The sequence below is a fragment of the Arachis ipaensis genome, chromosome B7 (assembly GCF_059453495.1).
Source record: "Arachis ipaensis isolate K30076 ecotype BB chromosome B7, ASM5945349v1, whole genome shotgun sequence".
In the NCBI taxonomy this organism is placed as follows: domain Eukaryota; kingdom Viridiplantae; phylum Streptophyta; class Magnoliopsida; order Fabales; family Fabaceae; genus Arachis; species Arachis ipaensis.
The window spans coordinates 41,823,240-41,843,230 of NC_142442.1; the positions used below are offsets into that span (position 1 = coordinate 41,823,240).

The window sequence follows — 19,991 nt, forward strand, 5'->3', positions numbered from 1 at the left end:
TTAAAAAGATTTAGATTCAAAGGTTATATGGTTTGATTTTGAGTTATTAAGAAAATGAGCATGTTTTAAGTTTGATTCATTTAGAAAAGAATGAATTACGTTTTGAATTGGAACTATTGATGGACGGAATGGGAGGTGTAATAATGAAAGATAAGGATTGAATATGATTGATGTATGATGATGAATGAGATGCGATTGAGAATGATGTGGATGTTGATGAATTATAATTGAATTATTTATATGGCTTGAATAATTTAATGATCTGAGATACGAGGTTCCCTGGATTAAGTGCCGTGGCTTGCCACCACGTGTACCAGGTTGAAAACTCGATACTCTGTTGACCCTACGACGTAAGTGTGACCGGGCACTATATAAATTCCCGGGAATGTTACCCCCATTGAGTAATATTGATTATTTGAGATAAAGCTATGCATAGACTCTTGGGGATGCACGTCGGGGGACAGTCTAAGGACAATTCAGACTTGTCGGGTTGGCTGGATAACCGACAGATGAGCCTCATCAGCCATAGGACAGGCATGCATCATATGCATAATACTTGAATTACTTGCTTGTGTTTTAATTGGGTGTGCCTATATGTATTTGCCATGTTAAATGTGTATTTGTTACTTGCAGTAATTGTAACCTTCTTGTGCTTGTCTTTATCTGTCTATTTGTCTGTGAAAATCCATGATGGAGTTGGAGGTATGGAGGAATAGCAGTATGGTACTTAGATTTAAGGTTAAGTTAAGCTAGGTTTAAATATTCTTAGAAAACCACCTCTTATGGCTCCTGTTTAATACTTTAAGCTCTATAATCTGAGTGTCGGCGTCCTAGGATTGCCTCTGGCATTCCCAGGACCTTATATATTATGTGTGTGGCACCTTTACCATACTGAGAACCTCCGGTTCTCATTCCATACTATGTTGTTGTTTTTCAGATGCAGGTCGAGAGACACCTCGTTAGGTGTCTGGACTCTTGAAGCGGAGTGGTTACTGGGTAGTTTTATTGTACAGTGATAAATATATATGTACTTAGCTTTCTCTCTGCATAACTTGTTCTTTTTTATCCTCTTAGAGGTTTATGGAGAGGCAGGATTGTGTATATGTACTTTTGGGTTTTTGATATGTATGTATATATGTGTAAATATTCTCCGGCCAGTCTTGACTTCGCAGGCTGAGTTAGGAGCTTGTTATTTTGTATCTTTGGCACTCTTTTCCTACTTCTGTTATCTTATGTTTGACAGTTACGGTTTTCTTAGCACGCAAGTTAACTCGTTCCTTGAGCGTTGCGCTTTTATCTCACGATTTTTATTTCCCCTATTCTTCAAGGCTCCTAGCATATTATAATTCTTCTGCTATTATATGTACTCATTTTATTTTAGAGGTCGTAATACCACACCACCTTCGTTTTACGACTTAAGCGTAAAGCTTAGTGTGGTAGGGTGTTACAAATTCTCTCCCTCTCTCATCTCTTTCTATTTATTTATTTATTTACTAACACTTATAATTCGAACCCTCTCTCCCTCTCTGTGTTCGAATTCTTCATCTTTTCTCTTCTTCATTCTACTCTTCTATTCTTCTACTCACATAAAGGAATCTCTATACTGTGACATAGAGGATTTCTATTCTTTTCTGTTCTCTTCTTTTTCATATGAGCAGGAACAAGGATAAGAACATTCTTGTTGAAGCTGATCCAGAACCTGAAAGAACTCTAAAGAAAAAGTTAAGAGAAGCTAAGGCACAACACTCTGAAGAGGACCTGATAGAATTTTTTGAAAAAGAAGAAGAGATGGCCGAACCCAACAATAATGGTGGAGATGCAAGGAAGATGCATGGTGACTTTATTGCACCCTCTTCTGACTTCTGTGGAAGGAGCATCTCAATTCCTGCAATTGAAGCAAACAACTTTGAGCTTAAGCCTCAATTAGTTTCTCTGATGCAGCAGAATTGCAAGTTTCATGGACTTCTATTGGAAGATCCTCATCAGTTCTTAGCTAAATTCTTGCAAATCTGTGACACTGTTAAGACCAATGGGGTTAATCTTAAGGTCTACAGACTTATGCTTTTTCCTTTTACTATAAAAGACAAAGCTAGGACATGGTTGGACTCACAACCTAAAGAAAGCCTGGACTCTTGGGAAAAGCTGATCAATACTTTCTTGGCCAAATTCTTTCCACCTCAAAAGTTGAGCAAGCTTAGAGTGGAAGTCCAAACCTTCAGACAGAAGGAAGGTGAATGCCTCTATGAAGCTTGGGAAAGATACAAGCAATTGATCAGAAGGTGTCCTTCTGACATGTTTTCAGAATGGAGCATCATATGTATATTCCATGATGGTCTGTCTAAATTGTCCAAGATGTCATTGGATCACTCTACTGGAGGATCTCTTCATCTGAAGAAGATGCCTGCAGAAACCCAGGAACTCATTGAAATGGTTGCAAATAACCAATTCATGTACACTTCTGAAAGGAATCCTGTGAATAATGGGACAACTCAGAAGAAAAGAGTTCTTGTCTTCTTGAGATTGATACTCTGAATGCCATATTGGCTTAGAACAAAATATTGACTCAGCAAGTCAATATGATCTCTCAGAGTCTGTCTGAAGTACAAGCTGCATTAGGCAGTACTAAGGAGGCTTCCTCTGAAGAAGCCTATGACCCTGAGAATCCTGCAATGGCAGAAGTGAATTACATGGGAGAATCCTATGGAAACACCTATAATCCTTCATGAAGGAATCATCTTAATTTCTCATGGAAGGATCAACAGAAGCCTAATCAAGGCTTTAATAATAATAATGGTGGAAGAAACAGGTTTGGCAATAGCAAACCCTTTCCATCATCTTATCAGCAACAGACAGAGAATTCTAAGCAGAGCCACTCTGACTTAGCAACTATAGTCTCTGATCTATCTAAGACCACTTTCAGTTTCATGACTGAAGCAAGGTCCTCCATTAAAAATTTGGAGGCACAAGTGGGTCAGCTGAGTAAGAAAGTTACTGAACTCCCTCCTAGTACTCTCCCAAGCAATACAGAAGAGAATCCAAAAAGAGAGTGCAAGGCTATAAATTTAACCAACATGGCCGAACCTGTAGAGGAGGGAAAGGCAGTGACTTCTAGTGAGGAAGACCTCAATGGACGTCCACTAGCCACTAAGGAGTTCCCTATTGAGGAACCAAAGGAATCTGAGGCTCAAATAGAGACCATAGAGATTCCACTGAACTTACTATTGTCATTCATGAGCTCTGATGAGTATTCTTCCTCTGAAGATGATGAAGATATTATTAAAGAGCAAGTTGCTCAGTATCTAGGAGCAATCATGAAGCTGAATGCCAAGTTATTTGGTAATGAGACTTGGGAGGATGAACCCTCATTGCTCATCAATGAACTAAATGATCTGGTTCAACTGAAATTACCTCAGAAGAAACAGGATCCTGAAAAGTTCTTAATACCTTATACCATAGGCACCATGACCTTTAAGAAAGCTCTGTGTGACCTTGGAACAGGGATAAACCTCATGCCCCTCTCTATAATGGAGAAACTAGGGATATTTGAGGTGCAAGCTGCAAGAATCTCACTAGAGATGGCAGACAATTCAAGGAAACATGCTTATGGACTTGTAGAGGATGTCTTAGTGAAGGTTGAAGGCTATTACATCCCTGCTGATTTTATAATCCTAGACACTGGGAAGGATGAAGATGAATCCATCATCCTATGAAGACCCTTCCTAGCCGCAGCAAGAGCTGTGATTGATGTGGACAGAGGAGAGTTAGTCCAGCAATTGAATGAGGACTACCTTGTGTTTAAGGCTCAAGGATCTTCTTCTTAGGGGTGGGCAAAAAATCCACATTTTGGATTTTAAACCAAATCCAAACCAAACCATTTAAAAAAAAACTAGTTTTAAATAAAAAAAAAATCCAAACCAAACTATATTTATTTTACAATTTGGTTTTTGATCCAATCTATTTAAATGGTTTTAAATCCGTATCCAGATCCAGATCCAAATTAAAATCCACATCCAAAAAAACCCTAATTTTGAGTCTTCTCCTCTTCTCCTCTTCGACAAATCCTCTTCGACAAAACCAAATCTACTCTTCGCCACCGTCAACATTTCTTCTTCTCTGCCTCTCGTCGGAGCTCGCCGGTGGTTCGTCGGCATCTACCTCTTCGAGTCTTCAGTCTTCACTTTGATTCGAGACTCTGTCTCTCTGCCTCGACCTCCCATTCGCGACTCTGTCTTCTCTCTTTTTTGGTTCTCTTCTTCTTTCGTTGGTGGCTCGCCAGAGCTCATGCTCATCAATTGAGGTAAGCCTCCTCCTTACCCTTGGTTCTGAGTTCTGAGTTTTATCTGGGTTTTTTCTATTTTGTTGATTTGTTTTGTTTTGTTCCTTCATGAGTATACTGACTTCTTCACTTCAATGGATTGAATGTGCAGATTTTAAAATCTCTTAGTATTGAACATTTGAACTCTCCATTTCAATGGATCCTGCTGTAAGTTTCTTCTTCACTGTGGTTCACTTTTTGTTGAAAAATATCTAATTAAACTAAGTAGTAGTTGAATCCTTGATGAACTGATTGCCATGCTCATTTATTATTTTTTTGGTTCATGCATGTACCATAATATATATAGTATATATGTAGCGCTAGTTGTTTATATACGGTGTATGAATTTTCAAATTAAACCCCCTTAAAACTTGATTTCGTAAAAAATCTACTTGCTGAATTAAGCAAATAAAACTAACAACCAATCTCCTAATCTCTTATAGGAATTAGAATTAGATAGACTAGTAGTTGAAGTTGCAGGGATGAATGATGAATTTGAACAATGCTGCATAAGAGGGATAGTAAGAACACTTCAAATGGTGACATTGATTCAAGAACTTTAGTAAGAAGTGTATTAACTGTGGTTCAATTAGCAATCATATGAAAAATCATTATTTAGTTGAAGAAAACTAACTTATCTTATACATGTTTCCGACTTTGTTGTTCTGATTTTTGTTGTAAATAGAATTTTGTTCTGAAAAATCATTAACTGTGTTCTGCCTTGGCCTTCTTTTTCTTATCCTTATTTACTGCCTTGAATCTCTCGCTCTAGCAAGTAGCAACTATAGTATAGGCAATGGAAACAACTCAAGATCTTAGGACTTAGGAGTGCTTGCTTTCACTAGTCCCCACCTTAATTTTGTTGATATGAAACACTGCTGCTGTCTTGTTCTGCTGTTTTGAGGTACAGGACAGTGATTTAGTGAATGTGTTGGTTGTGGTTAGTTAACCGATTTATTCAATGAAATTAGTGAAGTGCATGTTGGGATTAATTATAAATGTCTCTTCTTCGTTATTTTTAGGCACTGTGGAATTGGCTTTTGCTGGTGTTTCCATGACCATCTTTAACATCATATCAAAGCTTTTCAATATTCCCCTTCTAAGTGTTGCTACATCTTTTGTTGCTGAGGACATAGCCAAAACTGCTGCCAAAGAATATCTTTCGGGTGAATTTTATGTCCACAGTTAACTTCTTCATAGCTCATATATGTTGCTTGCTATCATTTTTCATTGTCAACTCATGCCATGAATGAATTTCCCTGCAGAGCACAGTGGTATACAAAATATTGGCAATGGTAAATCCTTCGAAAGAGGCAATCGAAAAAAGCAATTTTTCTCTGTCTCCACTGCTTTGCTATTAGCACTTGGGATTGGAATTTTTGAGGCTTTAGCTCCTGCTGTTGTACTTTCTTTGGCTTTACAAGGCATTTTCCATGGTTTTAAGGATACAAAAACTCCTGTTCTATGCCTAGGCAAGTGCTTGGTTTAAATTCTGTTTCTTTGCTACATTCATCTTTTGAATGGTTTTTGTATTATTTTCTTTATTTATTTTTATATATTTTGTATGTGCTTTGACACCTTGCTCTGCTATCTAGTGCTTCAAAATTAATGTTTTCTTATCCCTTTGAATGGTTCATGAATAAATTGTTATTATTAATTTATTACTGAAAATAAATTGTTGATCATTGCAGCCATACTATACATTGTAATAATATGCTTCAATATAATTTAGTAAATTTTATATATAGAAATCAATATCTTTTAGGATTAGTAGTAGTTTTATTAGCCAAAAAAGTTGACGGTGATGAAAATCAGGGGCTGCCGTGCTGGTTTGGAAAGGTTTCGGAGGGTTGTGTTTTTTAATTTTTAATTTTTGGTTTCAGTGTGTTGAATATAACAATGTGAAAATTGGATTTTTAAAAACTAGTTTTAAAATTGAATTTTTGGTTGAAGAAACTAGTTTAAAACTGGATTTTATAAAAAAAACCGGATTTTAGATTTGGATTTAAAAAAAACCGGATTTTAGATTTGGATTTAAAAAACCGAATTTAAAACCGGTTTTATATGTAAAATTGGATTTAAAACCGGTTTGTAAGTAAAACCGGATTTAAATTCTAAAACCGATTTAAAACTGGTTTTTATTTTTTCAAACCGATTTAGAATCGATTTCTCTCTTCAATCCAGTTTTGGTTTGGTTTCATGAACCATAAAACTGATTCTGAAATGGATCCAGTTTGGATTTATAAAAATCCAAACCATGCCCACCCCTACACACTACCACACCACTCCCTTATCCTAAATTCCACAACAGCTACCACTCCACAATACAAGTCAACCAAACACATCAACAACCACCCAGAGAAATTAAGAGGGACAAAATAAAGAGAGCTTGAGAGTATTTGGGTTTGAAAGATGCAGCGTTAGTAGCTAGAGCATGCGAGATAGATGAAGAGGAGTTGAGTGAAGTGAAAGACGGCTTGAATGCATTGACTGACAAAACTTAATTACAGAAGAGATGTTAATCCCTTATATACATACAAATATACAATAGATAAATGCCATGTCAGCTGGCTCCTAACAGATTCTAACAAACGGAATTGATCAGTACATGTCAAGTTGCAAGTTCTAACTACTCCTAACCTCCTACTTTCCACAATTAGTAAGTTGTTAGTTCAGTTGGTTAGTCTGCTTCCGTACGAGTCAGGTAACGTTGGGGCAAGTAGCATTGGCCCACCCTATAGCATAGAACTCAAAAGTGAAACCCAATGTTATAAAAATGTGTCAATTAAGCAAAATTCGTTAATAGTTTACGATGAATTTTCCAGAAAGACTACCATTGTCTCAGTAAACAGGGTCACGAACTTCACCCCCCCCCAACACACAAGAATTGTGTTGTCTTTCCGGAAAAACGGAAAAAACTGTATCGAGTATTTACTCATTATCATTGAAATGAAAGAAACTTTTGGAAAGACAAATGCTATAGAAAATAATTCAATTTTGGTGGGTGACAAACTGACAATAAATTTTATAATATTAAGTAGACGAGATAACAAAATCCGGACAGATAAATTTTAGATAAAGAGTCGATATCAAAACATAGAATTTCGTAACTTCAATGACTTTTAGATGGCAGGTTGAGTCATAAGATGAGGGAGGGAAAATATGTTCAAGCTTGAGTTCGTGAATAAGAATTTGAATTGCACTCAGGAACATTACAATGGAGATATTTACAAGATCAAACTACGGTAAGATCGATTGATCAGTGATGCAAACACATTGAATTCCAAATTTACATCAAACAGCGCAGAAAACCAATCCAATCCGAATTGCAAGGACAGGCCAGTGTACAAATGCTAAAACTACTATATCACAACCTTTCCCCAAGCTGCATTTCACAATTTCAGAGGAGCTTTGATATGACTTGGCAAGAAGTCCAGAAAGCTTTAGTAGCAACCTTAACAATAACAGGGTTTTGATATATCCTGTAGACAATCGAGAAGGATTAATGAAAATGAAATTAATACTTCCTCTGTTGTCTTTTATTTGTATCCAGCGACAAATTAAACAGAACCGAAGGAGTAAGTTCAATGCCCTTGCAATTGTTTATACTGAATCAAAAGTAATTTCACAACAGGTAGCACATAGTCAAATCATGCCATAACATTAATTTGGGGGATGGTCTTGCATCATGCGAATGCATTAATATATTTCTAGGGTGTTTGCCTGTTTGGATATAAGTTTTAGGGTTTACGACATTGACACTTACCCAATGGCTGTAGCCCCCCATGATGCAACATTATAGATGACTTTGCTACCATCCCATGCTTTTCGAAGCTTTCCCTTTTTCTGTTTTACCGAAAATGTCTTGCAGAGTGCTGATAAATATAGTGAGAATACGAATTTAGCAAATTGTTTTCACTCATACTTAGATGAATAACAGAAATAAGATGACAGTAGGAGGGAAACAGCAGACTCACCTTCCTGGAGTTGATTAGGAGTCAAATCCTGAAAGAAGCAAAGTATTAGAGAGAGTAGGAACTCCAGATACAATTACACTGAATAAAATATTTTCTGTTGTTCATAGTTAACATTCTTTACATCATACACTTCTAAGCATTACTCAAATGAAGCTATGGTTGGATTTTAAGCACTACACGTTGTTTGGATATTTCACGGTGACTGAAATGTATTAGAATTTGGTCAGAAGGTACTTTTAGCTCAAAGGATTTGGAAATCCTTTTTTTCTTAAGTTATAAAACAACACTTAAGAATTTGATTCAGAATCTAGCACAATGAATCTGAAATATAGCTAACTATTAAATTCGTATGTATATCTGGCAAAGCCTACTGAATAACAAGAGGATACACAGAATACTTACTTTAGTCTGCTTAAGGGATAACAAATATGCAGCCATGAAGCAAGCAATACCCTCCACTATGTCTTCTTGTCTAACAAGAACGTAATCATCTTGGTCTGAATCAACATCTTCACCATCCCAAAGATCATTTTCACTAACCAAATCCCAAGAACTACATTCTTCTGCCATAACACAAGCATTTTTCGCTCATTAGCATTCTAAAGTTCTATAGTAAAGAGAACAACTGATTAATTCAAATAACTTGTCTCCATTATAATCATTCCATAGATAACTTGACAATATCTTAATACCATGCTCAAGACAGAAAGAAAGAGAACATTTGGACGCATACCAAAAGCTGCATTCTGTGAAACTGTCGCCTGGGCCAACTCTAACTTTTCAAGGAAGTCAGGGCCTTCGACTCTAGATTTGAGTAAGTCACATAACTGCATTGAAGCACACAGAATGTTGTGTTACAAAGAAGATCGAAAATTTGTAGCAAAATTTTGGCCATCGGAAACGTGAGTATGCAACAGAGGGAAAAATCCATTGCAGTGCACGTGAATGGTGATAAATTCAATGACAAAACTAGCTATTTACAAAAATTTTCTCCAACATCAAGCAGCAAGCAGATAACACCACCAAGGTAAGAACATCATTTCAGCATGAACAATTAAGCTTCCTAATCATCCCCCAAATTACTAAACCCCAAAAGAAAAACCAAAATAAAAAGAATTATTAAAAGCATTTATTGCATGCTCACACATCCCAAAGTATTATTAAATACCCTTACTTTTTCATTAAATACTCTATCTTGCTCATAGTAAATAAAATCATCTTTTGTAGTCTCTTTCTTTATATGATTTCACTAAAAAAGTTTGAAACCAGTTACAAAATTTTAAAAAATAAAAATTAGTAAGAAAAAAACACGCATCTAAGTTGAAAGCTGGGTACTTCACGAAATTAAACAAGCTCCGAAAGGGAGAAAAAAGTAAAAAATAAAGAGTCAAATTCCCAATAACCATAACATTAGTGTTACATAAAAAAAAAATGAGAACGAAGTAAAATTCAAAGTCAATCTAGGGTTCCATTCGCACAATGAATAAATCATCCATAAAAACAACAAAAATTACCTGATCGGTTTCAGGATCGGCAGGTGTTATAGCACCAGGTGTATCGCAATCAGAATCGTGTTGTTGTTCATCATCGGAATTACAAGAAGATGAAGCGTCGTTTAACAGTTGAAGGGCTCTTTGACACTGTTCCAGAACGGCTTCAAGGGTTTTCCTCTTCACCCTAACCCGATCCACATTCTCGTTTCGGATCCGAACCTTCTCTTCGTCCAGGTTCGGATCCAAGACAGAGGGAGAAACCTCCACCACCTCCATTATTCCGACAATTTCAGAAAACACCCAAAAAAATTAAAATTAAATTAAAACCCTTTATTTTTTAATGTGTGTTTGGGTCTTTGGGATGGGAGGGGTGGCTGATTGTTATTATTTGTTAGCGTTAAGGAATAATATTGCCAAGTTTTGCTGTACAAACAAAATCGAAATTTTACCTGAAATTAAAAAAAGTAAATTAAGATAGTGAAATGTAAAATTTTAACAAAATTTAAATTATAAAATAGTCAAATTTTATATAATTTTTATAAAATTAATATATTCATTTAAAATTATAATATTAAAAAATTTTTAGAGTTTAATCAAAATTTTAATTATTATAATTGTATTGCAATACACAGGATTTGGAAATCTAGAAGAGAAAAAATCAATTTTTTAAAATATTTTAAGTTTAGTAATTTTTAATTAAATATTAAAAAAACTGATCCTGTATCTATGGAAATGGATTCTTTCTATTTTGAGAAAAGGACAATTTAGTCCCTGGCCTTTTAACCCGAAGACATTTTCGTCCCTGAGCATTGGAAAATACATTTAAATCCCTGACGTTCCTTAAAATAAGACCGATCAGTCCCTCCGTCCATGAGCCATCCTCAGAGCGGACGGAAAATGCTGAGATGGCTCCCCCTATGCTGACCTGGCTCATCGGCATTCCCACGTGGCAAGTAAGTGAGATGGAGGTTTTGAAAACGGGACACATTAGTCCCTCTAACACAAAACGACGTCGTTCTGCCCTGGGGACATTAGTCCCTCAAACACAGGAGGGGCTTGAGGAATTGGAGTTACACACAGCTCTGCCCTGGAGTTACACACACCCCAATGGTGACGCCACCACCCTCACCACCACCCCCAACCACCATAACAACCACCCTGTTCTGACCCTTCACCTCAAAGACCCCATTTTGGAACAAAATTCAGACACCCTTTTCACACCAACACCAACAATGGCTTCCACAAACTCCACCAACTCCACCGACCCTCTTCCTTCCCCTAATGACATCGCCGCCAAAGCCCTCACAAAACGATTCGACGCACTCATCACGGTTCGAACCAAAGCCATAAAGGGAAAGGGTGCTTGGTACTGTCTCCCAATTTCAGCACAGGATTGAGGCCCGGTTCGGTTCCTTCTCCGCTTCCAATCTCAGTGGTCAACACCAGTTCGAACCATAGCAACAATAGCAGGAAGAGGGCTTCACCTGCATCACCTGTTCCTTGTCAAAATCATGCCTTGGCAATGGTGGAGTCTTCAAAGTTTGGTCCTTTTGGTGGTGAAATTGGGTACACTCAGGTGCATGGTAACTCTGTGAACCAGCACCATCATCATAATCAGCATCAGCATCATCAGCAGCAGCAGCATTTAGTGCTGTCTGGTGGGAAGGAAGATTTGTGTGCTTTGGCTATGTTTGAGGACAGTGTGAAGAAGCTCAAGAGCCCTAAGACCTCACCTGGTCCTGCTTTGAGTAAGGAGCAGGTCAACTCTGCCCTTGAGTTGCTCTCTGATTGGTTGTGTGAGACTTGTGGTTCTGTGTCTCTGGCCACAATTGAGCACAGAAAGTTTCAGGCTTTTCTAAGCCAGGTTGGTTTGCCTGCAACAAATACTTTGAGGCGTGAAATCTCAGGTCCAAGGCTTGATGCTAAGTTCAGTGAGGCCAAGGCTGAGTCTGAGGCCAAGATAAGGGATGCCATGTTCTTTCAGGTGGCTAGTGATGGTTGGAAGAATATGAATTGGTATAGTTTGTGTTGTGGTGGTGAGAATTTGGTGAAGTTTGTGGTGAATCTTCCCAATGGTACTAGTGTGTTCCAGAAGGCTTTGTTCACTGGTGGAGTTGTGTCTTCCAGTTATGCTGAGGAGGTTCTGTGGGAGACTGTGACTGGTGCCAGTGGAAGTGTTGTTCAAAGGTGTGTTGGGATTGTTGCAGACAAGTTCAAGGCCAAGGCTTTGAGGAACTTGGAGGCTCAGAACCATTGGATGGTAAATACTTCTTGTCAGCTTCAGGGGTTCATTAGTTTAATCAAGGATTTTAACAACGAGGGCTTTTGGAATGAGTTAGAAGCCGTTTATTCCATTGTGAAGGTCATAAGAGGAATGATTCAGGACATTGAAGCTGAGCGACCACTGATTGGTAGATGCTTGCCTCTTTGGGAGGAGTTGAGAACCAAGGTGAAAGAATGGTGTTCCAAGTACAACATTGCGGAAGGTCCTGTAGAGAAACTAATGTGTCCAGGGACTAATGTGTCCAGAGCAGAACGACGTCGTTTTGTGTTAGAGGGACTAATGTGTCCCGTTTTCAAAACATCCATCCCACTTATTTGCCACGTGGGAACACCGATGAGCCAGGTCAGCATAGGGGAAGCCAACTCAGCGTTTTCCGTCCGCTCTGAGGGTGGCTCATGGACGGAGGGACGGATCGGTCTTATTTTAAGGAACGTCAGGGATTTAAATGTATTTTCCAATGCTCAGGGACGAAAATGTCCTCGGGTTAAAAGGTCAGGGACTAAATTGTCCTTTTCTCTTCTATTTTTTTAACATTTAAGAGAATAAAGTGTGATCTCTCACCTTTAATTTTATAAGTGAAATCAAAAATAAATATAAAAAAAATAATAAAAAATTAAATTTAATATTAGCCACCATCTAATTTTTTTTGAGAGAGAATTCACTCCCCTGTAAGAGTAGAGTTATTGACTGGAAAATTATTGGTACAGGTTGCTCAAACAAACACGTGCTTCTTCTCCTCTTTTAAATTTGTTATATTTTTTTTAAGATAAATGTTATTTTATTAATATAAAATAAGAGTATTTCTATAAGGAAGTGCAAAAGAATTGGGTATTTTCATTTATCACCAACTGTGATAAGAGCTTAAAGAAGAGTAAAGTAAGAGTAAAGAAAATTTGCAGCATTTATCAGGTAGGCTCACGAGTTCACGCACTAAATTGCTGGCTTCTTTTACTATCTCTGGTGCCGGGCTTATTACCTTCTCAAAAACACACCGATTCCTCGCTTTCCAAGTGCTCCAACATAGCGCCGCTATGAGGAGGGTCTTTTGTCTACCGTCGAATTGAACCGCTGCCCAGGATAAGACTCGTTGCCACCAATTGAAAAATGTCTCTTCTTCTCTCATCCATAGGTCAGGGATTATTAAGCTTAGACTCCATATTATTGAAGACAGGGGGTATTGGAACAAAGCATGAGAAATTGATTCAGCCTTCAACATGCATCTTGGACAAGTGGCAAGAGTGGATGCGAACCAGCTGTGAACTTGTTGCAACACCGAAAGCTTTTCATGAAGACTTTTCCATAGAAAAATCTTAATTTTATGTGGTAATTTCAACTCCCAAATGCCATTCCAGACTCTGTTGTGTATGTTCTGGGGCCTCAATAAAGTAGGAGAATGAAAGAATCTATAAGCAATTTTGTATCCTGACCCAACTTCATATATACCAGATTTTGTCCAGCACCAATTAACTTCATCCTCCTCCTCTGTTGGTTTGATTGAAAAATTTTTATTGCATATATCAATTGAAAAAATCGACTCAATCAGATTTCTATTCCAACTTCTATCAGGATTTAGTAACGCACTAACGTAATACAATTGCAGATTTGGCGGGATTGTGAGTGCATTTTGAGGGACATTAAGGGGCACTGGTGGTGGGAGCCAGGGGTCATGGAAGATGCGAACATTAGTGCCAGAGCCTATTTTCCATAACAAGCCTTTCTCGATCACCTTGCGCCCTTCAAGAACACTTCTCCAGCCCCACAACGGTACGCTTCCTATCTCTGCATGTAGGAAATCTGTATATCTGAAATATTTAGCTTTGAGCATTCTTGATAGAGTAGAATTAGGGTATTTCATTAGACGCCAACATTGCTTGCCCAATAAAGCCAAATTTTGCGCCCTTAGGTCCTTGATCCCCAGCCCTCCATCTTTCTTCGGTCTCGTCATTGTGTCCCATTTAATCCAAACCATTCTTCGTTCTGCGCCTTTTCGACCCACCAAAATTGCGAGAGCATGATTTGAATCTCAGTCAACAGCGTGTCCGGGAGCTTGAAACAAGAGAGTGTATAAATAGGAATCGCCTCCCCCACCGCTCTCAATAGTGTGTGCCTGCCACCTGATGACAATAGACTTCTTTTCCAACCCATAATCCTCTTCTGAACTTTATCCTTGATAGCTCCAAAGGTTGCTTTCTTTGATTTTTGAACTATAGAGGGCAGTCCCAGGTATTTGTCTTGTACTCCGATATGCTCAATATTTAGTGTCTGAGCAACTGCTATTCTTGTGTTCTGAGGTGTGTTGTGACTGAAAAAGATAGCCAACTTATTTAAATTGACTTTTTGCCCATTGAAACCCTCATAGATCTCTAGCAATTCTAGAATACTTTGGCTTGTATTAAGTGCGCTCTTGCAAAAAAGGATTGAATCATCAGCAAACAAAAGGTGATTAACTGTTTGGCGTCTCCGATTAACTTGAACTCCTTGAATTAATCTGTTTTGCTCTGCCTTGTGTAGCAAGAAGGAAAGCCCTTCTGCACAAAAAAGAAAGAGATATGGGGATAGGGGGTCACCCTGTCGGATGCCCCTATTTGGCCTAAAATAGCCAAAAAGGTTGACCTTCCACAACGACAGAGTAAGAAATAGTCGTTACCGATTCCTTAGTCCAGTTAATCCATTTAGCATCAAAGCCAGCTTATCCATAATATATCATAAAAAATGTCATTCAACCCTATCATAAGCTTTGCTCATGTCTAGTTTAATAGCCATCTCATGCTCTGCCCCATTTCTCTTATTTTTCAAATAGTGCATACATTCATGGGCAATTAGAATATTATCTGAAATGAGTCTACCTTTGAGAAACGCACTCTGATTTGGGCTTATAATTTTATTCATAATACCTTGTAATCAGTGCACCATAACTTTAGAAATAATTTTATACATAACTGAAGATAAACTGATCGGTCGTACCTGTGTCATGTCACTGGCATCTGGCACCTTTGGAATCAAACAAATTTGAGTATGATTGAAGCTTTTTAGAATTCTGCCACTGTGAAAGAAACTTCTCACTGCCTTAAAAACGTCACCTCCAACTATATCCCAGAAAAAGTGAAAAAACTTAGCTGTAAACCCGTCATCACCAGGAGCACTCTGAGCATGAACACTAAATGTAGCTCTTTTGACCTCGTCCATAGTTACTGGCCTTTGGAGCCTACGGTTCATGGAAGCTGTAACCTTAGGCTCCAAATCCTCTAAGTATGGATTCGGATCAGCCGAACAAGAAGAAGTAAAAATATCACAAAAGTAGTCTTCAGCTACCTTTGCAATATCCTCCGGTTTCGATGCAATCTCATTGTCCCTCCCTACTAATTTCCAAATTCTATTCCTTCGCATCCTTGATTGAAATTTCTGGTGAAAGAATCTAGTGTTCTGATCTCCTTCTTTTAGCCACTTGACTCTAGATTTTTCTCGCCAATAGCTCTCTTCTTTTAAATATGCCAGCTCCAACTTCTCCTCCAAACTGGTAACCTCCTTTCCCCCATTGATTCCAGCCACTCGCAACTCCTCTAGTTTAGCTTGAAGGTCCTCAATTTCTTTCCGGGAGTTTGCTTTGTGAGTTTTCTGCCATTGAACTAGTCTATGTCTACAAACTTTCAATTTTTGGGCCAAGGAGAACATAGTCGAGCCTACAACTTCCATTCTCCACACTTCACTGACAATTCTCTTGACATCCTCTTCTCCACACCAACGTTCCTGGTATTTAAACCGCCTTTTACTATGCCAGGATTGAGGTTCGGTTTCCATCAAAATTGGAGCATGATCCGAGCCTGACTCTGTGAGCCTGTGCACCACTGCATTCGGAAACTTCAACTTCTATTCCATCCCAACTAAATAGCGGTCAAGCCTCTCCTTCACCAAATCCTCTCCTTGTCTTCGATTTGTCCATGTGAAAGGGTGCCCCACCATTCCAATATCCACTAATTCGTTACTGTCAATAAAATTAGTGAATGTTGCAATGGTGGTTGCTGATTTTTGGCCTCCACCCTCCTTTTCTGCTTGACTTGTTATAGCGTTAAAATCGCCTGCTATTACCACTTTTCCTTCCAGGTGTTGGCTCATTGTTGTAAGCTCCTCAAACTGTAAGGATCGAATTTGTTCCGAACAACTCAAATGGACACCAATGAACGCCCATACCTCACTGCTTCTGACTTCCTTAATTTCGGCTGCCACAAAGAATTCTCCACTGCTAATAATTTGAACACTGATGCTGTCCTTCCAAGCTAGCACAAGTCCTCCTGCCACTCCTATCGGGTTAACAATATGCCAGTTTTCGTAGTTGTATACCCGAAGTTTTGCTTCCACCTGTCGAGATTGGTTCTTTGTTTCACTTATAAACACAATCTCGGGGGAGTGGGATTTACAGATCCCTTTTAAGGTGTGAATTGTCAGGGATCTCCCCAAACCCCGACAATCCAAACTATAGTTCTCATGGCGCCTTGGGTGCCATTTGTAGGCTGGCACCCTCCACCATCTGTTCAACTGCATTTTCATCCTCTATTCTTGCTTTCTTTGTAGATCCTTCAGCTATACCACTCATCAACCTTTTTTTGGATTCACTTTTAGTATTTGACTCTGCAGTACCTTGTCTTGCTAACCTTTTCCACTTCCTACCTTTCTCTGTGGTGAGACACTGCCCAATAGCGAATTGCATAAGCTGCCCTTCATCCTCTTTGGTATTGGACTGACCAGCTATGATAACCTCCATGCATTCTATTCTAGAATTGGCTGATTGAGGTGACTCAGGTGCTGCCCTGTTACTAGTGTCTTGTGGTTTTAAACTTTGTTTCCCTTCTTGCATTGACATCCCTGCAAATTCTTTCAATAAGCAGTTTAAGACCGGTTTTTTCTTACGTTGAGTGGCCTTATTCTGGTTTTGGGTTGAGTTGTTGAATGTTCTTTCTCCTTCAGAGTAGATTCGCGTTCCCACTTGGCTGGCTTTAACCAATTTGCCAATGTCATCCTCTTTTACCATATCACTCTCTGTGTCCTTCAGCAGATCATGGCAGTTTTTCACCTCGTGCCCCAATTTTGCGCAATAGGTACAGAACTTTTCAAGTCTCTCATAGCGTAGTGCCACTTCTACCTCCTTTTTATTAGGTCCTGCCACTATTAACTGATCTCTCACTTGCTTGGTAGCATCAATATTGATTTTGGTCTTCACAATCCTAGTTTCTCTGCCTCGCATCTGAAATTTACCTACCTCCAACACTGTGCCTAGTTTCTCTCCCAATTTACGTCCAACTTCGAGGGTTTTAAACGATTCTGGCAAACCCCCAAAATTGAACCCAAACTGAAAAATTGGAAATAATCTCTTCATCACAGTTCTGATCTTCCTTCCATCTCTTGACATGGAGCACATAATCTTTGAATAGCCATGGAGAACCACGTTCAACATGCAAGACATCCACTTCTTTATTAAAAAAGAATTGGAAGGAATTATCTCCTTTGTCACTCACGCTAAATCCTTCCGAGTTTCCCCATATAGCCTTTAAAGCATTCCCCATGGTTCCAATTGAGAAGGTTTTGGAAGCAAAGAGTCTGCCATAGAGGCTATTGGAGCAAGCGTTAATACCTTCTGATATGTCTGCCTCTTCCAGTAGAATCACATTCCTACCTCCTTTCCAATTGTCTTCCTCGATCCGATCTTCATCCCTCGTTGTCTCAGCCATGCAGATTACGTAGACTTGTATTGAGATTTAATTGACCTTGACAATGTAGCCTTGACGGCAGTAGAAATTCCGTTAAGAAACCCTAACAGAGCACTAAAAAACCCTAACAGAACACTTGTCGTTGCACATGAGTAGATTTAGTTTGTGATTTTAAATTTGTTATATTTATTGAGAGTTTTAAATAATTAGATATCCATCATCATTTATCTTTTAATAAGTTATTATCTGTAAAAAATTAATAAAATAATTATTTATATTTAATATTTTTTAATTTATTTAAAATTTAAAATCATATTTTTTATAATTAAAATATTTAACTTTAAATTTAATAAAATAAAAATAACAAACTAAAATTAAACTCTAACAAAATTAAAAACAAAATACTATCAAAATAAATTTTTTCGATTCTAAATCTAGTATATATAATTCTTTTGGTTCTAATTTTCTTTGATGATATGATCATTAGGTAAATTTTATATATGGATGAGTTTGTATGAGTTTTGTAGTGTTTAAAAAGTTTTTTATATATTATAATATTATTTTAGATGCGCTATTGATGCATTATAATTATATCAAATCCTAATTACTGAGTGATGATAATTTTTGGATAAATTGAAACAAGTTTTAAATGTATTCAAAAATATTTTATGTACTATTATATTATTTTGAATGTATTATCATAATTTACTATAATATTTTTAAATATGTTTTATAACTATCATTTACATAAGTAAAGGCAAAAAATTTTTCTAAGTTCAAATAATATATAATGTGGTAAATTTCTTACATTATGTTACAAAAAATAATATAACCAAGAGTTTAAATGAATTTTGGATGTGTACATAAAATATTTTGTGTACTATTATGTAATTTTAAATGTGTTATGAATTTATAATATATATTTTGATATAAATATTAAATAAAAATATTAAACATATCTAGTCTATATTAAAAAATAAAAAGTAACGAAAAAAAATTAAAACAGTAAACAAATGATTGTTGACCTTGTCAAAAAAATAAAAAATTACAATCATGAATTATAGGCCAATAAAAAAACTAAGGAGAGTTCTCTGGTACTGACCTCTTTTGTTAGCGTATTATGTTGTCAAAGACTTGTTCTAGCAAGAACACAATGTGTGGAAGGTAAATTGGTAAGTTGGCGAGGGTCTTGCATTGAATATTTGGGATTTGGATCTTTTAAAGTTTGGATTTTATTTTAGAAAGTAAAGTGTGATATTTTACCATTGATTTTATAGGTGGGACTAAAAATAAATATAAAAGAGAAACTATTCAAGGGTAAAAAATCACATTTTATTCTCTAAAATAAAATTCAAACTTTAGAAGTTTTAAATCTGAATATTTGAATGTCAATTTTATTTATGTTTTCCGTTTTGAAGAGGATGCTTAATTAATTAATAGCTAATGAGGCTCTTAAGGATGTTTTGGTAATGGATCACACTAGTTGTTGGGCTAACAATATACGCACAGGAAAATGAAGTAATATAAAAAGATCCAAAAAAAAAACTTAACTATTAGAAACAAGAAAGTAATCTGAAATAGTATATTATTCAGTTTATCTAAAAGTACAATGTACAAGGGTTTATATAGTTGTTAGTAGAATCAAAGTAATAAAAGTATAGAATCCTACAATTAATATACAGATACGCTATATAAGTACAAATGACATTAATTGATCTAATTCGATTCTAATGATTCTCTTAACATCCCCCCTCAGACTCAAGTGGGAGGTAAGGATACCATCTTGAGTTTGGATAACAGAGTCCAGAAACGAGTTGGATGACGAGCCTTCGTGAAGATATTAGCAGTCTGTTCTAGTGTTCCAACAGCGATGAGACGAACAGCACCATTAAGGATACGTTGCCGAACAAAGTGGTAATCAATCTCAATGTGTTTGGTGCGTTTATGGAACATATCATTATGGGCAATCTGAATAGCACTGCGGTTGTCACAAAAAACATCAGTAGAGGACGATTGAGGAGCACCCAAATCTTTGAGAAGCCAACAAATCGAGACAACCTCAGCAGTGGTGTCAGCGAGAGCACGGTACTCAGCCTCTGTGCTTGAACGAGCAGTGAATGTTTGCTTCTTAGCACGCCAAGAAATGAGAGCGTCGCCAAAAAACAAACAGTAACTAGTAGTAGAATGACGATCAGTGGGATCACCAGCCCAATCAGCATC

The 19,991-nt window shown here is 37.4% G+C and overlaps 2 protein-coding genes, 1 non-coding gene and 1 pseudogene across 3 annotated transcripts; 1 reads left to right on the forward strand and 3 right to left on the reverse strand.

The window, feature by feature from the left end:
• Positions 1–2,190: 2,190 nt before the first annotated feature.
• LOC148550952 (small nucleolar RNA R71) lies at positions 2,191–2,294 on the reverse strand. Its single transcript, XR_015893414.1, has one exon. It is a non-coding gene; the product is annotated as a small nucleolar RNA R71 (small nucleolar RNA).
• Positions 2,295–7,492: 5,198 nt separating this feature from the next.
• LOC107609363 (uncharacterized) lies at positions 7,493–10,213 on the reverse strand. The gene is made up of 6 exons (XM_016311310.3): positions 9,807–10,213; positions 9,026–9,119; positions 8,695–8,855; positions 8,293–8,320; positions 8,082–8,190; positions 7,493–7,797 (listed from the first exon to the last, which is right to left on the reverse strand). The coding sequence occupies exons 1-6, from the start codon at positions 10,059–10,061 to the stop codon at positions 7,716–7,718; spliced, it is 729 nt and encodes a 242-aa protein (XP_016166796.1). The 5' UTR covers positions 10,062–10,213; the 3' UTR covers positions 7,493–7,715.
• Positions 10,214–10,690: 477 nt separating this feature from the next.
• Positions 10,691–13,777, forward strand: LOC148550953 (uncharacterized; annotated as a pseudogene).
• Positions 13,778–14,010: 233 nt separating this feature from the next.
• Positions 14,011–15,867, reverse strand: LOC148550954 (uncharacterized). The gene is made up of 2 exons (XM_088494677.1): positions 15,034–15,867; positions 14,011–14,472 (listed from the first exon to the last, which is right to left on the reverse strand). The coding sequence occupies exons 1-2, from the start codon at positions 15,865–15,867 to the stop codon at positions 14,011–14,013; spliced, it is 1,296 nt and encodes a 431-aa protein (XP_088350803.1).
• Positions 15,868–19,991: the final 4,124 nt, after the last annotated feature.

What these genes read in the sequence shown, in the direction of transcription:
- LOC107609363 (XM_016311310.3), bottom strand. Translation starts at nt 10,061, where the DNA reads ATGGAGGTGGTGGAGGTTTCTCCCTCTGTCTTGGATCCGAACCTGGAC. An exon ending in TTCACAGAATGCAGCTTTTG is followed by an intron (nt 8,856 to 9,025) that starts GTATGCGTCCAA and finishes GTGTTATGGCAG; the next exon opens with AAGAATGTAGTTCTTGGGAT. An exon ending in TATCCCTTAAGCAGACTAAA is followed by an intron (nt 8,321 to 8,694) that starts GTAAGTATTCTG and finishes TGCTTCTTTCAG; the next exon opens with GATTTGACTCCTAATCAACT.
- LOC148550954 (XM_088494677.1), bottom strand. Translation starts at nt 15,867, where the DNA reads ATGGAAACCGAACCTCAATCCTGGCATAGTAAAAGGCGGTTTAAATAC. An exon ending in ATGCCAGTGACATGACACAG is followed by an intron (nt 14,473 to 15,033) that starts GTACGACCGATC and finishes CTTTTTTGCAAG; the next exon opens with AGCGCACTTAATACAAGCCA.